The 18,379-nt window shown below is 64.4% G+C and overlaps 1 protein-coding gene across 5 annotated transcripts in view; it reads right to left on the bottom strand.

Annotated features, from left to right (window-relative positions):
• SEPTIN9 (septin 9) overlaps positions 1 to 18,379 on the bottom strand; it is a 149,736-nt gene that overhangs the window by 74,778 nt on the left and 56,579 nt on the right. Inside the window, exon 1 of one of the 5 annotated variants that reach the window (XM_080827583.1) lies at positions 16,963 to 17,317. The exons of 2 other annotated variants lie outside the window; for them this stretch is intronic. In XM_080827583.1, the coding sequence (XP_080683709.1) occupies positions 16,963 to 17,017 (55 nt within the window). In that variant the 5' untranslated portion in view covers positions 17,018 to 17,317. Of the gene's footprint in view, positions 1 to 2,655; positions 4,010 to 6,103; positions 7,428 to 16,962; positions 17,318 to 18,379 lie in introns of those variants that run through there. 2 more of the 5 variants (XM_080827582.1, XM_080827581.1) reach the window with 2 other exon arrangements.

Genomic DNA, 18,379 nt, shown 5'->3' with positions numbered 1-18,379 from the left:
GGACAGCACTCACGCAGACCGTCACATCAGGGCCACGGAGAGAAGGAGCCCACAGGGAGTGCACGACCTCAGTCATCGCTGAGTCTCTGCTTCCTCGGCTGTCCTACTGTGGCAGTGACGGGATGACACGATGGTGCCTGTGACCTAATTATCCCTGTTGCTCAAGTGTGCACCCGTGGGTGGGTGTGCAGGCAGGCCTGTGGGGTCCCCCGTGTGCTGCCAAGGCTGCAGGGTCCTTACCACTGTCCCTCAGCCCGAGGGCCTGCTCTGGTGGCCCCCTGGTGCCCAGGCCCAGAAGGAAGGAAGGGGTTAACACCGCTCTCCAGACCAGCAGTCTTTAGGCAGTAAATGGAGGGCAAATACCCCAGCTGTCCCACCTTGGGACAACTCTGGGGTGCACAGGGCAGGGTCCCCCAGCACCCCCAGTGGGCCCCTCCTGCCTAACACGTGCTTGGGGCTGCCCCCTGCAGGCCATGCCCTTCCCGGCCTCCTCGGCCAGGACAGCACCTGGGATACCCCCCCACCACTTGGACCCTGGTCTCCGGAGTCTCCGGAGCTGCCTCCGGGCACTGGTGGAGGGGAGATGGCCAAGTGGGTAGGTGGGGAAGGGGAAAGGAGTGTGTCCTCAGGAAGCAAACCAGTCCAAAAGGAAAAGCTTAAAAACGGACACTGGCTGAGTGGGGCCTGCACTGGGCAGCCGATGCAAACCGCCCGGCAACCCGGCCGGTGGGCCCTCAGATCTCACACACACAGACACATGCTGGTTTTAACAAGCAAGAGCCAGTACAAACGAAGGAGGAGTGGATGGAGAGGAGGGCACCCACGGGCCCAAGCCCTCCACCCAGCCCCGCTCCCTCTGCCTCCCCAAGGCGAGGCCTGGCCGGGCTGCAGGGCCGGACGCAGCCTGAGAGCCACGTCCCGCTCCAGCTCGGGTCTGGGCGCCATCGAGGTGGCTAAAGCCTACGGGCCGCCCTGAAGGCGGCCTGGGGAGCGTGGACAGCACGCGCTCGTTCCCTCTCCCCAGCCTCGGGGACCACCAGCCGGCCTGCACTTCAACACCAGGCATGGTCTTACCAAGGGTCCGGCCTGGGCTCCCTGAACATGGAGGAACCAGGTGATCCCCCATGAGCCTCAGGGGGACAGGCACAGCCAACAGTATCCCTGACTGCTCAGGACTGACCAGAGCCTCTGCGCCCCGGGAGGCCACGCAGCCCCAGACCAAGCGTGTGAGGTGCCCCCGCCGCCCAACTTGGTTTATGTGTATGACTGTCTTTTGCTTTGGGTGTTGGCCTCCCACCCCGCCCCTGCCAGTGCCCTGGACCTGGGGGACACAGGCATTCGGGGTTCTTCCTGCTCCTCAAAGCCTGTACCCGTGAGGCCTGGCCCCCTGTTCTGGAATGGCAAAGTGAGTTTCCCAGACGGGCCAAGAGCAGCAAACACGACCCACCCCCTTCCCAGGCAGGGCTGCAGGAGGAGATCGGCTGCTGCACAGGGGGGGCCGCCGCACAGGGGGGGGCCACTGCACAGCCTACGTGGCACCTGGCCCTTCGTAGGTCATGACATTTCCAGGCACAAAAATAATACAAAAGCCAGGAATAGAGGGCAGTGACCCCCAATACACATGCATGTGAGTATGTACACACGACACCCCTCGGCTAGAAGCGGGGGGCCCAGTGGCAGCTAGGGTCAAAAGCAGCCCCCAGATCCTGAGATCCCTTCTTACTCCCCAAATTCACATGTTAACTTCTCCCTGGAACAGGCTCTCTGGCAGCCCGGCAGGCAAGCACCGAAACAGGCGGGACCAGCCCTCCCCGGCCTCACACAGTCCAGTCCCCCCAGGATGGGACCAAAGGTCCTACCTGATGCCTTTACAACAGCTTCCAGATTCTGCCATGCGGCCTACAGGAGACACTGGTCAAACAGCCCGCAACACGGTATGTCCCGAGTCCTAATTCCCAAAACCTCTGCAAGGGACCTTACTTGGGAAAAGAGTCTTTGCAGAAGTAATTAAGGATCTAATTAATCTAATTAATCTAAGTAATTAAGAAGTAATCAAGGATGAGATCATCCCGGATAAGGGTGGGCCCTACATCCCAGGGCAGGTGTCCTCCTTAGATACAAAAAAGGAGAAGATGGTCACGGACGGGGGTACTACGGACTGGAGGGATGGGGTCTACAAGCCAAGGGCTGTCACTGAAGCTGGGGCAGATGCCCGGGACAGACGCTCCCTCCGAGCACCCGGCAGGAACCAACCCCTGCCCGCACCATGACTTGGGGCTGTGGGCTCTGGAACAGGGACCGCTGAAAGGCCTCATGTGGTCCTTAGTTACAGCAGCCCCAGGAAACGAGCACGGAAGGGAAGGGGAGCTCTTGCAACCACTGTGGGCACCTTCTGCTGATGCTGAAGCCACCTCCCGCCACCTCTCACCTGCTCTAAAAAGGGGAACGCGGGTACCCTGGAATCGCCTGGCCTGGAGAGAAGGAGCCTTTTCCTGCATCAGGCCAGTGGCTCACCCCGGGCCCCTCCTGCTGCTTGCTCTCCCTCCCTGGCCTCAGAGCCTCCCTGACGTCCACCTGGGGCCGGGGCCCATGCATCCCGCCCACCTAGGACATCCCAGCTCACACCTGCTGTCCCAGTGTCACCAGAGAGGGTACCTGTTCGCTCCCAACACCGTGCCCCTTGGGGCAGAAAGTGCTCTGGTCGGCCTCCCTTCAGAGGGCTCATTACTGGTGTTCACCCCTCCTCCACCAGAGAAGGGCCTCGGGGTGACAGCTGTCCAGTCCGGGAGACCCGGCAGGCAGCGGGGGACAGCCGTGGAGCTCCTCCTGCGGGAAGTCTCTCTACACAGAGCAGAATGATGACACACGGGCACGGGGCCTCTTCTCCCGGAGGAAGGCCTCTCCGTGCTTGCTCCTGCCATCTTGCCCAGTCCCCCTGGTCCCGGTGACACCAGTGGCATTCCAGGCAGGTCTAAAAGTCCTCTAAGACACTGGACCACCTTTCTTTCTTGACTAAAGTTACAGGAACACGTGCACACGCAAAGAATTCCTGCGGACGGCAGGCGCTGCAAACCAGACCTTGCTCTCAAACCCAGAGAGCGCAGAGCCAGGGGACCCAGCTGAGCTGCCGGCAGATGAGATAGGGCAAGAATGTCCTGCCCCGGGGTGGGGACACCAGAGCTCCCTGGGCGGAGGAGGGGCCCAGCCTGGAGGGAGGGGAGGGCACACAGGACCTCTCTGGCCTCCTCGGGTCAAAGGTTCTCAGATAAATGGCAGCCAGGGAAGGGAGGAGGGAGCCCCTGGGAGGAGACCGACTTCAAAACCTGAAAACCATGGGCCACAGCTTGCAGTGCCTCAGAGGTCACAGAGCCCAGAGCCCAGAGCCCTTCAGCCCTGTAACCTTCCCGGGCACCCCAGACATCCTGCGGGGGTCTCCAGGGGGTCCTGTCCCAGAAAGAGAATAGAACTGCTGGTTCCAGGTCGGAGTATGGCCCCTGTCCCCACAAGAGGGTCCCCACCACTGACCCAGCCCTCTCCCTCCTTTCTACCCGCACTTTCCAACCGCCCACCTCTCCCCCAAACACACCTTCCTCCTAACCCGCAGGCCCACGGAGGCCCCCAAGTGCTACCCGGATGCAGCGCTGGCTCAGCAGCCCCTGACCACAAAGCAAGGACAGTCCGTGAAAATCACCCTGCAAACAAGCCCTCCCACGGGGCCCGGCCATACCCCCGGGAGCGTCTCTCCCATGGGCCACCTGGGCTGCAGACCCGGACCCTCCCTGCAGACCGGGACCCTCGCCGCACCGAGGACATCTGGGCTCCACCGGGGAGGCTGAGCTGCCGGGCCGCGGTCAGGGTGGGGGGCCAGCAGCCTAGGGGAGCTACTCCTCCGTTCTCGGCGCTCAGCCAAGGAACCTGGCACCCAGGGGGCTGGCTGTTCCCCATCTGCTGGGGTGGAGGAACCCCCTCCCCTTCCTCAACTCACTGACTACTGGGGGAGATGGTAAATGCGCTTAAAAAAAAAAAAGGAAAAACACCCCAGCTCACTACCAGGAGCCACTCAGCCCAGGTGGAGCCCTCCATTAATCACGCGGGCCGCTGAGGGACGCCAAGGGGACAGATGGAGCCCTCGGGGCGGGCGGCAAGCGGGTGCTGCCCAGGCCAACGGGAGCTGCGGCCTAATTACAGGGGACAGTGACCCCAGGGAGCAGGGGTCAGGCACCGGTCAGAGCGGCACCCAGGAGTCCAGCTGCTCCCCAGGCCTCCGGAGGAATGGCGGGGGGGGGGCCGGGGGGAGGAAGGGACGCAGTGACCACAAAGCCCCACCTGCGCTAACATGGGCTTGTGGGTTCACGCGATGCTCACACGGAGCGGGGAGCAGAACTTGGTCTCTATCCTCAAGGACAGGAGGGCTCTGGAAGGGGAGGGGGCACAGCAAACGAAAAGGAAGAGGTGAGTCCACTGTGCGGAAGAGACCAGAGCTGGACACTGAGAAGATTCTGGAAGGGGCCCCTGGGAGCAGGAGCACGTCCACCGGGGGGTGGGGTGGGGGGTGCTGAGTCAGGCAGCCTCCAGGGCCCCTCCTGCTCAGGGCCTCACTGGGCTCTCACCAGGGACGGCAAGCTCCTGGTCAACTCTACACATGCATCCAGAACGTGGGGAGACCCCTGGGCAGGTCCAGCAGGCAGGCCATGGGCAGCGGCTCGGAGGGCCGCACACACCACACCCCTGATGCCTGGACACCGGGGCTGGGGCCCGGGCGGGCCGACGGCCCTCGGAGCCTGGTCCCCCGCTCCCCACCCGCCCATCCCACAGCAAGCCTAGAACACTCTGCTGCCCTTCAGATGGGTCACTGGCGGGCTGAAGAGTGGTCCCCAAAAGGCATGTCCATGTCCCAGCCCCCAGGACCCGTGAACGGGGACCTGATTAGGAAATAAGGTCTTTGCAGATGTGACTAAAAATCTCAAGATGTGGGCCTTGTGGGTACCGGGTGGGTCCTCAAGTCCATACTGAGCGAGCTCCTAAGAGACAGGAGAGACAGGCCATGCAGAGGAGGGGGCCACGTGAAGACGAGGCAGGCGGGGGCACGTCCACAAGCCACAAATGCCAAGGACCACCGGCTGCCCCAGGAGGCAGGACAGGGGCCTGGGACATACTCTCCCTCGGGGCCTCCAGAAGGAACCAGCCCGGCCGATGCCTGGATTTGGACTCGGAGCTTTATCCCCCAGCCCGTGGAGCTTTGCTGCGGCGAACCCACACGCTCATGCTGCCTCCCAGACTAAGCCGTCTTTCTCCCACCCGTGCCCCTGACCCACCCGCGCCCCGAGGCACCGCGGCGGATCACACACACTTGTGGGGTCCGCGTCTCACTTTCCAGTGCCCACCCGGCGGCCAAGACGCCTCCCGGGCACAGGCCAGACCCGGCTCCGGGCAGAGCAGGCCCCGGCGCGCCCCAGCAGCGGGCACAGGACCCTGCGGAACGTCCTCCCTTTGCCGCCTCTGTGGCAGGTGGGGTGTGACCCACATCTACCTGCCTGTTGGGCTGCAAGGGGGCCGAGAAAGGACCCCCTCCAGGGCCACACCCCATAAAGAGACACCCCTCCATTCTGCCTGTGGCCTGCAGGAGCAGGAGAAACGGAAGCGTGGTCTACAGCGAGCTCTAAATCCTGTGCCAGAGCTCCTGGCAGACCACCGCCACCGCCCAGGGCAGCCAACACAGCCCCGGAAGGCCTGACCCACACACGCAGGGCCCAGGCTGCCAACCGCCACTCCCGATTCCCGCCTCTGCAGCCTCCAGGCAGCCAGGCCCTCTCCCTCCCGGGCCGCCAGCTGCAGGAGCCGTGCCCCTGCCCAGGAACCGCCCAGGGCCCACCGCTCCAACAGGGACCCAACCCACCCCGCCCGAACACCCCCATCAGGGGCAGGAAGCAGAGCTGCCTACAGGAATGACACTTTTCTTAACTGAAAAGAGAGGATTTTAGCTCAACTGTCAACCAGCAGCTCAGTGTGGGAGGGGCAGGGGCAGCTCCACTGAACCCAGGGCTGGGAAGGCTGTCTGGGCTGGACAGATGACCCCTGGGGCCTCAGTGTCCTGGTGACAGACCTGGAAAAGGGCAGGCTGAAGAGCCCCTTCCAGCTCCGGCACCCTCCGACCCGAGGACCATTCTGAAGTCGGCCACCAGCTCCGGCCACTCTGCCGCTCCCAGACCGACCAGCCGTCTCCGCCATCAGCAGAGCCGGAGGGGCCCGGCCAGGGACAGACAGGGAGGGCCAGCCCACCTCCTCCCCGGGGCTGAGGTCAAGGACCGAGGCGTGGCTACATTCCTCTGGGGCCAAAAACACAGCTGGCAGCGATGCCTGTGACGCTGGCCTTCCCTCAACCCAGCGGCCCAACCTGGAGCAGGAGAAGCCGGTGGGCACCCACCTTGCTAGCCGCCGTGGGAGACGGCGCTGAGTGATTTTTTTCTTTTGGATAATAACTTGCAGAGGTAACATCTATTGCTCTTTTCCTGACCCTAAAAGCAATTCATAGACAATGCAGAAAATTGGGCAGACACAACGAAAACAGAAGAAAAAAACATCGATAAACCCGTGACCCAGAGAACCACGGTCAATATCTTGGCCAAGGTCCTTCCAATCCTGCTGCGCACATCTGTGCACGTGTCTCGTAGGCAGGCTCGTGCAGGGGCACGCTCTGAGCTGCCCTCCGGGTAGCATCACGCAGGTCAAATCCCTACTCATTCCAGCACCCGCGCTCTGAATTCTTTTGTACTTGCGAGGTCCCGATATCCGATCGTTCTCCGTGCTGAACGCTGGTCAGAATCATCTCTGGAGCTTATTAAAAAGTCAACTGCCAGTCCTAGCCTCCTGGAGGTTCTGAGTCAGGAGGGCTGGGTGGGCCTCGCACCCCAGGGTGCATCACAGGGGAAGGGGGGGACCTTACAAGCCTCCTCTCCACCACCGCCCCCTGCTGAGAATCCTGCAAAAATCTTAAGATCCAACCATCAGGGGGTCCTCTGCCCACTCCTGCCCACAGACGGTCACTGTCCTGGGGCAGGAATGAAGCTCGTTGGTGTCTGCTGTACCCCACCGCCAAATTCCTCCACTGAATCCTACCGCGGTGTGATGGTATGAGGCTGCAGGGCCTTCGCAGGTGCTCGGGATGTGGGAGTGGACCCCTCGGGAACAGATCAGTGTCCCCACAAGAGAGCCCTCTGCCTGGGGAGGACACGGGGAAGACAGCCGTCTGCGAGCCCGGACCTGGCAGCACGGTGAGCCTGGATCCCCAGCCTCCGGGACGGCAAGAGACGGACACACGGTTTAAGCCCCCACGCTTGGGCTTTCACAACAGAGGCCCAAACAGACCAGCACAGTCCCCATCTCCACCGGGCCTCGGACACCGCCTGGCACGTCCTACAAACCCACAAAGGCCCATCACTTTGAATTTCTACCAGCCGATGTCGCGGAGTGCTTACGGCACAGCTCCGAGGCCCATTCAATCCTCGTGGGCACCCCAAGACCCAGCAACTTTATGCCCTCCCCGTTTCACCGATGGAGAAGCAAGCGACTGGCCCAGCATCCACCCAGGGCGTGGGGAAGCCAGATACCCAGCCAGCATGCTAATGGGCTCACCACCACTCTGACTCCAAACCCCACCAGCCCCCACCCCGAGAGCCACACCCTCAAGGGGAGAACGCCCGCTAACCCCCCATGGTCACTGCACTGAGCCCCGAACTCTCACCACCTCTCCCAAGCTCCCCGCCACCCTGTAACATGGGCGCTGGGAATCCCGTCTCACAGAAAGCGGTCACAGAGCTGGAGGGCCGTGAGGCCAGGACCGGAGGAGGGGCGCCCCCCCAGCCCAGACTGCCGGCTCTGGACACTCAGCTGTCCATCTGATTTCCAGCTGATTTCCATCACAGCCTGGCAGGGTCAGCCCGTGGGTTAGGTGGCACCAGGGAGGGCCAGAGGACAGGACTCAGCAGTAGGGAGTGATGGGACAGAGACAGGTACAGGTCAGGAGGGCCTGGGTCTGCTGTCCAGGGTGGCCTGGGGCCAGGGGTGACCCGAGTGAGCCTCAGCAGCCCGTCCACCTTGCTGGACTCGGGGAAGACTGGAAGACTGAGTATATGAAGTGCCCAGCCCCCAGTGCCGGGCATGTAGTAGGTGCTCGATAAAGCAAACGGTTATGGAAACTAACAAGAAACGGGCACGGTCAGAGGAAGTGCCTGTGAGCAAAGGGGGACAGCTGGAAGGGCCCGGACTTGGGTCAGAAACAAAGAATGCAGCAGGGCGGGGAGGAGGGGGAGAGGGAGGCCGGAGCCCGACAGCTGGCTCCGGGACAGCTGTTGCAGGAGCCTGGCTTCATCACCTAAATATTAGGAGAGATGTAAATATCTGAGTGCAGGGCAGGGGAAGATTTCCTCCCTCACCAGGGTCCCCTTCCCCTGGCTGCCCGGAGACTCAGTGTCCCCCAGGGCCAGGGGCTGCGGTGGGAACAGCCACCGAGGAGGGAGAGGACGCGACGACTCCACCTCCCTCCTCCAAAGGTGAGAACGAAGGGCGGCCGTCCCCATCTGGCTCCCGAGGGGCCCCAGCCCTGCCAAGGCTTTCTCTCGCAGCTTAGCAGAAAAGCAAAGCAGGCCTCCCTGAGGGTTTGTGGAGCAGGTCCCGGACGAAGCTCGCCACCCAGCCTGCGCCCCTGCGAGGCAAACGACTCAGCTACCTGGCGGCTCCCACCGGGATCACTCATCACCCAAGTCCCTCGCGGCTCATCCAGCCTCCTGACCAGGAGCAAAGGTGGAGCCCGGGCCCTCCTTGCAAACACAGCCCCTAGGGCAGCCCCATCATGTGCCAGCACCTCTGCCGGGTGTGGGCACAACAGGATCCCCCAGACTATGAGCTGGGAGAAATCACAAGAGAAGCCAGCCAGCACCATGTCCCTGGAGACCCTACCTGGTGACCTCCCACCCGGGACTCTGGTGACATGCTCCTTCCTCCAGGAAGCCCTCCTGAACCTACCCCTCTCTTGGGCTCACGCCTGGACCCCCAGAACCTAGAACAAGACGGCGTCCGCGGACAGCTGTTGAATCAAAGGAACGAGCCAACGGCTTCTCCCACCCCACAGACGCTCCTCCCGGCCCACCCCAGCACTTCTCAAGCCGAACGAAAAGCCAAAACCCAGCCCCTTCCCAGAGCGCGCCTTCCCCTGACTTTTTAATGGGGGGGGCAGGAGGCAGGGGACAGCACAGAAGACCGCCCCTCCAAGCCTGGCTAGGAGCCAAGAAAACTTGTATGCTTTTACTGTAGATAAGCTCGGTCTCCAGGGGACATGGGGCAGGGGCCCGGCCTACCACTCACAGGGAAACTGCCCACCCACATGGAAAGGAGGGCCAAACATCCCGGCTCAGAACCAACTGCCTGCACGGAGGGAGGGAGCCAGCCCAGACCCAGAATGAGACCCTGCCTGGGACAGTACGGAAATCCACCAGGCTGCTGCCCACCGATGGTCAGAACAACAAACATCTCCAGGTCAGTGTCTGGGGGAGGGAAGACAGCCTGGGAGAGGGCAGACGGCCAGGTGGCCCATACTGGAGACATCTCTCTCTTCCCACCAAAAAGAACGATGCCGTCTGTTGCCTAACCTCCCACGGGCAGAGAGGGGGCTGTCTGGGGCCCGGGTGGCTCCCTTCCTCAATTCCAGGGGACCCTCAGCTGTAGCCTCCCACGGGGAGGTGCCAGGACCCCCAGACCCTGCCCCAAGGGACAGCCAAAAGCCCATCAGCAAAGGGAGCCCACGCTAAGCCCATCAGCAAAGGGAGCCCACGCTCCTCGAAGGGTCAGGGAAGGCTGTGGCCTTGGCTAGGAGACCAGATACAGAATCATCAAAAAAGACCTGACAAAGCCTGCAAGAGCTCTGTGTTCCAGCCCCTCCTTGGAAAACTGAGGAAGTGGGGCCTAGAGGGGAAGGAACCCCCCCCACTTAATCCAAATAAGCCCCAGGCTGCAAAACCCCCCACCTCCCCACGCCCCCCCACCATTTGTACCCAGGGAACAATCATTAAACCCCAGCCAGCCAGATGGGCCCCTGGAGACCAGAGGAGGAGTGGAAAGGCCAGGAGGTGGGGGGTGGGGTCGCAGTTCTGCTTCCCCTTCCCCATTTCCCCCCCCCCCCGCTTTCCCAGGAGGCTATTCCAAGTGTTTGAAGGCAAAGGCTCCCCTCCTTGGGGCCAGGGCACAGGAAGCTGTAAGCCATGGGTGGGGAGCACACGTTTATGCATTACGGCCAGCGCCCTGGGTTTTCTGGATTTTGCAACTTGGCCCAGGGGAGGGAGAAGGCCAGAGTCCGTAGAGGCTCACCCTCCCGGGAAGGGCTATTAAAAACTCAGGAACATGGGAAAGAGAGGAAGACAAGGAAAAACACCGACAGCAAGCAAGAAAGAGGCAGGCTGGAGCCTCCTTCCAGGCTCACCACCTTCCTTGTGGCCCCGGTTCTTGAGAGAGCCCTGGGCTGGGCGTGGGGACTCCACGACATCAGGCATCAGTGCTGTCCTCTCGTCCCTCCGCCTAAATTTCTGGGCACTGGCAGCACTTTTAAAAATGACAACAAGCTTGGGAGCTTCCAGAACGTCTCCTGGTCCAGGCTGACGGGAGCCTCCAGGATCTGTCCCCACCGAATTAAACAGCCCCAGCCCAGAACTGCCCCCAGGCGCCAGGGGTGTCTAGGGGCCCACGGCTGGGTCTGTTTGGCTGGAGATTACAAATCCTCAGGCTTCTGGGACCATGTTCCAGAGAGTTCCGGACCGTTTGGTCTCATTAGCAACTCAGAGAGCCTCCAAATTTGGGAAAAACAGAGAGGACTTTGGAAAGAAAGCCACCATTTGACCACTCTTCCTCAGTGCCTTTGAAAGCACAAAAGCTCGTTTCCTGGCTGAGTCTCGGGGATGAATTAAAAAAAAAAAAAAAAAAAAAAATGAAATCTCCCAGGGCCTCCACCCTCTGAAGAATCTCCCACTGGAGCCCCCCGCTGCACCTGCCCCTCACCACCCCCTCCATTCTGCACACCCCACCCCCATCTTTGAGGATACTCAGCACGTAGCCCACTGTTCCGGCCACAGAACAGTGAGCAAAGGGGGCTCCGAGCCCAGCATGAAGGCCCTGGTCTGGCCAGGCAGGCAGCTGGGACTCCTTCCTGGGTTTGGGGGCCACCACGGGCTCAAGTCTGGTCCCCAGGTCCTTGCTGCCAAACCCGGGTACACTCCTATCTGCGCCCCAAGGACTTCCAAGCAGCAAACTGGCCCTACCCCAGGGTTGCCAGGCCGGTAAACCCAGCGGGGTGCCAGTGCTGGTCCCGACTGGACTGAGGGGGTCGTGGGGGGTCGGATCTCTGACTGGGACCTCCCACGACCTCTAGGCACACCAGGAGAGAGAGAACGAGGGAGCGCTGCTCTGCTTGGCCAGCGTCTGTGGCCCACGGCACCAAGTGGGCGGCTGAGGCCACTGGCACTGGGCGGAGAGATCCCTGACTCCAGTGGGGCCGGCCCACCATCTGCCATCCATGTGGCCCTTGGTGTCACCGCGTCACATGTGGGTCACCATGTCACTGCCCCCACCAGCAAGATGGCCACCTCCATAAGTGTCGCCTGAGCAAGTGCCCCCGTCGTGCCAGGTACTGGGCTGGCTGTGCCCACCACTGGCGCTGGGAGCCTGAGCTCCAGGCAGGGAAGCCCCAGAGCCCCCACCCCATGCCCAGGATCCCCGGGCCCTTGGCAGGCAGGGGGGCAGAGCTCACAGGCTCCCGGGGCCCAGGCAGGACACCTAGCTTGCCCCTGCTGCCCCCCTCATCTCTTGGCTCAGAGCCCACACACAAGCAGGACTTGCCAAAGGGCCGCTGGACCAGGAGGCAGCCCCATGTGTCCACCCTTCCCTGACCAAGGCTCCTGCCTCGTTCACCTTTCAGGGAGGTGGGCCACCTGAGCCCACCACCCGTCTTCAGTCAGGCCGTCCAGCGCCAGCCCGTGGCCTCGCATCACTGATGCTCGGGGATGGGGAATGGCAGGGGAGGTGGGACGACCTCTCCAGGGAAGCAGCCCCACAGCCCCCACGAGCCCGGCTCTGCCGTGACAGGGACAGGGCTGTGGCACCTCTGGAGAGCTCTGCCAGGCTGGGGGTCGGGGGGGTCCCTTGGTTTGGCCAGCAGCCTGAGCATCTGCTGAACTCAGAGGGGGCCCGGGAGCTCCGCAGAAGCTACAAACCTCACTGTCAGCCTCAGCCCAGGGTGAACACACAGGCCCTTGCCTGTGGCCTTGGAACACCTTCGATCCCCCAGATCCCAACATCTCCGCGCCTGCCCCCACCCATCCCTTGCAAACACCGCCCCAACTCCACGAGCGGCAACTGCACCCCCCCACCCAAGCTCCCAGGAGCAGGCCCTGTGCTCGGTGCTGCCAGCCACATCCACGTAAAATCCCAGGACAATCCTTGCAGAGAGAGTAAACTGAGGCAGGCTCGGGCTCAGAGACTTCCCGTGCGCCACACAGCGTTCAACGGCAGTGGGCTCGCCCCCCTGAGCACTGCACCACGGGGGCTCTCGGCTGCCCCAGCCCTCAGCTTCTGGAGGGCCCTCCCGCTCTGGAAGCAAGCTCTGCCCACCTGCCTTGTTCCAAACCCTCCCGGAGATCCCTGACCTCCAGAAGCCCTTCCAGCTGGACGCCCTGCGGCGCGAGACGGGGGGGCCCCCACCTCCCCAGCCCGGGTGTGACACTCCACCCAGGATCCCAGGACACAGGTGCTTCTGCTACCCTGAGCATGCATCTCAGCTCTCCTCCCTGCACCGAAGCCTGGGTTGTGCTCAGTCCCCTGCTCGGGCCACAAAGAGCACCGGGCCCCTGCTGCAGGGTCAGCTGGATCCTGAGGAAACTGTCCCGTCATCGCTGCGGAAGAGGCATCAGCCGAATCCCCAAGGCCCGGCTCCTCCAGTACGGCCGAGGGACCTCACCACCATCTGGCTCCCCCCTCCTGCCTCCAAGGTGCCACCAACAGGGAGGTGGTACTCACAGGGGCCCCGCGTGTGGCTGAAAAGCAAGAGGCATCACTTGAGAGGCCCACTGGCATTAATTAGGGACAGGTCTGTACCCATCACCAAGCAACAGGCCTTGTCCTGGGAGGAAAGGGGGCCCTGCATCCAGCAGGCGAGGGAGCACCCGTCCCAGAGGTGTCTGGGCTCCCAGATGAGCGGGCTTGTCTGTGTGGCCCCACCCCCGCCCCCAGGAGACCTGCTCCCTGCCCCCGCCCCCCAGCCCCACCGGCCTGCTCTCTGGGGCCCATGGCCTCCAGGACCCCTCTAGGAGGGTCCTCCAAACAGACAGCAGAGGGTCTGGAAGAACAGGCACCACCTGTATGCGACAGAGCTCAGCTGCGGGGACCGGAGTGCGGAGGTTCTGGGCCAGACGGCGTTCCCACAAACATCAAGGACTTTCAGGATTCTTTCGCCGCAGGCAAACAGGGTTCCAGCAAACAGCGCCGAGGAAGGCAGGCCCGCAGCTGGCACTTGGAAGGGCTTTGTTACACAAAGACCAGACTTGTAATAGCCTCCGCGATAACAGATCTGACCTGCTCTTACCCAAGAACACGCCGTCCAACGGCTCCCTGCCTCCCCGACCAGGGGTGGGATCAGGGAAGGAGTCACCTGTCCCAGGCTCATCCTCCCAGGGGATAAGGAGGGGGGGGATCAAAACTCTCTAAAAAATTCACATGAGCAAAATACAAAACTCTCTTCCCTCCCCCACATGCGGATTCTCCACAAAACCCCAAGGTCGTCCTTCAAGGGAAGGCCAAGGCCAGTGTGGGACGTTCAGGCCCATCAAGACCACGGCCGGCCGCCCTCTCAGTGCCTGGGGGGAGATGTGAACCTGGCAGACACTTCCATAAGAGAGGACGGGCTGAGTCCAGCGCCTCCCCGACAATGGGACAGAGCCAAAACAAGAAGAGCGCCGCCCCCGGGGCAGGGGACAGATGTGCCCGGGAGTGGGGCATTGGTAGATCCACACCCCCACACACGTCCACCTGGGGCAGCTTCCTGTCGGCCCTGCAGGGACGCGCAGCTCTGGCCGGGACACCCACCCTGCACCCCACCCCGGGTGCCTTCCCCTCTGCCCCGCAGGGCATGCCACCCTGGCCTGGATACTCCCATTAGCTCCAAATCTCCCAAGACCCCCAGGGAGGGCCCTCTGGGCCCCCTGCAGGGTTCCAGTCTGCGAGGACTGCAAACCGCCCCCTGCAAACCGCCCCCTGCAAACCGCCCCCAGCAACGCTGTGGCTGGGAACCCGCCGGGTTTTGGTGGCGGCCCAGGGGCTTCTGTTCCACAGCGGTGAGCACACACGTCGTAACACGCCGTGTCTGCCAGCCCCAGGACTCTGGGGGTGCAGCAGCAGTTGAGGGGCTGGCCGGCTCCTTCCTAACCCTTTTCGTCCTACCTTGCAGAAACCTGGAGAAACCACACGGACCCAGACCAGTGCTCCTCCAACTCTGCTCTCGCCACTCCGGCTGCCTCCCCAGGAGAGTCCCACCTCCAGGCAGCCACGCCTGGCCTGGTCCTCTGATCCGCTCCAACTGGCCCCTCCTTGTGCCCCATTCTCCAATGGACCAGCTCATTCCGGCCTCCCCCGCTTCTGCCCGCTGCACGGGACCTGAGTGCTCCCCTCCTCCCTCCTGCAATTGAATTCTGACTTTCCTCGCCCAAGTTCTGCCTCCTCCATGGTGACCTTTCTCCGCCTGGGCCCTGCCACATTGTATTTGTCACCGCCGCTTTGGGTCGTGCCCTGTCCTCCTCCACGGATGGCCCCTTCCCCACCTCCGACCAATCCAGGCCCAGCACCCAACACCCAATAGCCAACTCCACTCCAAGCTCCTGGGGCACGTTAGGGAGACCATTCCGGTCCCTGAGCTGGCTGAGCAGAGTCCTCACACACCCTTCCAGCCCAAAGCCTGGGGGGCTTGAACCCCCGACCCCTTGGCCTTCAGGACCCTTTCAGCTTGTCAGAGCACACAACAGGGCGACTGATGACCACAGGGAACCAGAGGGTCCCAAAGAGTGAGAAATCTCCCCCTGGAGTCACAGGGCTGCCCACTGTCGCACCAGGCTGGTCTCAATACGGCCATTGTCTCCGACCAAATGCGAGGGTCAAGAAGCCGCCTAGGAGAGCGGATAGAGGCGGCCGGCAACTCGATGGGGCCTGCTGGGGTCAGGATGGAGTTACACACGGAGACCCGGAGGCAGAGGTGCGAACTGGGCCGGCTATAGGCCCACACCATCCCCAAATCTCCACCTCCCCCTCCTGCCTCGGGGCTACCACGGAATCCTGTTCTCCCCCCCCCCCAATCCCCGCTTCCCGCAGGACGCTTCCGGGCCAGGGACTGCAGGCCAAGCTCGCTAGCGCAGGCCCCAGGGAGGGTGTGCACACATCGAGCGACCTGGAGGGGGCAGTCGCCTGCAGCCCGGCGGGTTCTCGCACTGGGACACTTAGGAGATGAGAGGCCCGGAGAGCAACAGTGGGAGTCTCAAAAGACAGCCACGCTGGGCCCGCAGAAGGCAAAACAGAACGGAGGAGACGCAGGGACACTCCAGCAGGACCACGTTACCCAAAAAGTCCCAAGAGCAGGGCAGAAGCCGTCAAAGTCCTGCAGACCACACCCCCCCTTGTTTGGCGCTCAGGGTCGCAATCACAGAAGTGCAGCCGCCAGCGAGCCCGCCGACCGCAGGCCCGTCCCCTGCATGGGCGTGCCGGCCACTAGACCCCGAACACTCTCGTCTCTTCACACCCCTGCCCGGGCCAGCCCATGCCCAGCCCAGAATCACGGCCGCCGTGGCTCTGCTTGGGATCCAGCCAGGCTCTGGTCCCCAGAAGCCCCCAGAGATGCGGCTGACCCCAGCAGACCATGTGTACCTCGGAGCTCAGGGACACACACATCCTGGGGAGGGGGGTGGGGGGGTTGTTAGAGGACCTCCTGGCTCGGCCTGGCACCTGGACGTCTAAAACTCCTTCCAGCCTAGCAGCTCCAAGGCCGGGCCCACCAGACGGCTCGTCCCAAGGCTGCCTGGGAGCCCCCTGGAGAGGCGGGGGCTCCAGGTCCCAGCGGAGGCAGGCCCGCCCCTCAGAATTCCGGGCCCAGAAGCGCAGCAGACTATTGTGTGAGCTTCCCTCCCGACCGCTTTATTTACTCCCCAGGACGCCAGGACGAAGAGCCACGGGCCGCCGCGAGGGCGCACGAAGGCGCGCGCACACACAAGCACGCACGCAGGCTCAGGGCTGGGGAGCCCGGCGCACTCGGAGGGAAGAGCCCCCAAGTCCCGGCACACTCCGTAAACCCCGAAGGGGGGAGGGGACCAAAATGCGCTCCCCACCCGCACGCAGGCCCCTCCTCCCCCCCCCCTGCCGCCCGACTCCGGGAGGCGGAAGGGGGTGTCTCCGGGCTTGGATGGGGGGCCAAGGGGCGCCCTCCTCTAGACCCCGCCGGCCCGAGCCGTGTCCGCTCGGCGGCCTCCCCGGCGGGGATTCGACTCGGTCCGGCCCCGAAACGGGTGTGGGGGAGGGCGGCCGCGCTCCGGGCAGGACGCAGAGGCGGGTGACCAGCTCCCCGCCCCGCCGCAGGGCCGCGGGGGCTCGAGGGCCGACGGGGAGCGCCGCAGGGAGGGGACCGAGCGACGGCCCCGAGGGAGCCGCGAGCCTTGGCCAGTACCGCGGGCGCCCCGCGAGCCCTCGAGGGGGCTGTCGCCGTTCGGCAAATACAATAAAAGGAAGGAAGCCGGGAGGCAGCGCGGGGGCCGCCGAGGCGCGCGGGCCCCCGAACCGGGTCCTCCACGTAGCCGGCGCGGGCGCGGGACCGGGGGCGCGCGGCGGGAGGGCGCCCCTTCGGGGGTCCCGCCCGCCCCTCCTCGCGCTCGCGGCGCGCCCGGCACCCACCTTCGAAGTCCGAGATGATCCCGTCCAGCTGCGCGTTGACCGCGGGGTCGGACATGGTGGCTGGCGGGCGGCGCGGCGCGCGGAGGGCGGCGGCGAGGAAGCGCCCCGGCGGCCCGGGCCCTGCGCCCGCGCTCCCGCCGAGCAGAGCTGGCCGCCCGAGCCCCTCGGCCCCCGGGCTCGGCTGAATGAATGGGGGAGGCGGGCGGGCGCCGGGCCTCGGCTCCCCGCGCCCCCGCCCCGCCCCGCCCCGCCCCCGCCGCCCGGGCGGATCAGGTTCCCGCACCCGGCCCGGCCTCCCCGGCTCGCACTGGCTGCTCCGCCCGCCCGTCAAGGCCCGGGCCTGGGGGTGGGGGGGGCGGGTGCTGGGGCCCGCGCCGCCGCCGCCGCCGCCGCCGCCGCGGGGACAGGCCGAGTCCTGGGCGCCCGATCCGGCGCCCCGCTCCTCCCCGCCTGGCCCGCGCCCCGGGACGGCGACCGACGCGACTCGGCCCCTCCCCCCCGGACGCCCCGCCGCGGCCAGATGTGGGCGGATGTGGGGACGGGCGGCGGCGCGGGGGCGGCGCCGAGTGCGGGGGGAGAGATTCCTCCCCTTCCCTGGGGCGCAGGGTTCCTCCAGCGGGAGGTTTTATTTACGCAGCCAAACAAAGTTCACCGCCGCCGCCGCCGCCGCCTGCGCGCGCTCAGCGCCTGCAAGGGTTAAGCGCCCGAGCTGGCGGGCCGCGGGACCCCCGCCTGTGGGCCGGGAGCCGCGGAGCGAGGGGCGAGCGCCCGAGTCACGTGGCCCGGGGGCGGGGGCAGGGGGGGAGGCGCCCCTCCAGCGACTCCCCCCACACCCCCACCCGTATACCCCCCGGGTCCCTTGCTGGACCCTCCGAGCCAGGTGACAGAAAAGGTGCCAGCCCCTGGTGGGGTGGGGGGGGGGACAAGGAAGGAGCGCCCCTGCCAGAACGGCCGGCCGGCGAAGTGTGCCGCCCGCAGCTTCCACAGTAAGGGGGGGGGGCTGCTTGGTGGCAGCGAGCATCAACCTCGGCCTTTCCCCCTGGTAGGGCGGCGATGTTTCATAGGGTCTGAAGGAAGGAGCTCCGGAATGGGGAGGAAGGGGGCTCCCCATCTCCGCTGTACCTGGAGCCTCTCTTGCCCTCCAAGACAGCCGTTTCTACACTGTGCCCACCCGTTGGCAAACACTGATTAAATTCTGTCACCTACGAGGAAGGCAGGCAGGTCCTCCAGGCCGGGTTGGAACTGGCGGAGCAAAAGGACGGAGCCCCCAGGAAGGGCCCTCCAGGGCTGGCCCCCACAGCGGAGGGGCCTCCCTGTCCCTCCCGGGGCTAGTCAGTTAGGCGGTCTGCTCCGGCCTGCTGTCCCGCTCATTACCTGAGACCCAGAACCTCTGCCCCAAGTCAGGCCCTCAAGCCCA

This window comes from Martes martes (genome assembly GCF_963455335.1).
Source record: "Martes martes genome assembly, chromosome: 16".
Classification (NCBI taxonomy): domain Eukaryota; kingdom Metazoa; phylum Chordata; class Mammalia; order Carnivora; family Mustelidae; genus Martes; species Martes martes.
The sequence above is the reverse complement of the archived record's forward strand: the minus strand, read 5'-3'. Positions and strand labels throughout refer to the sequence as shown.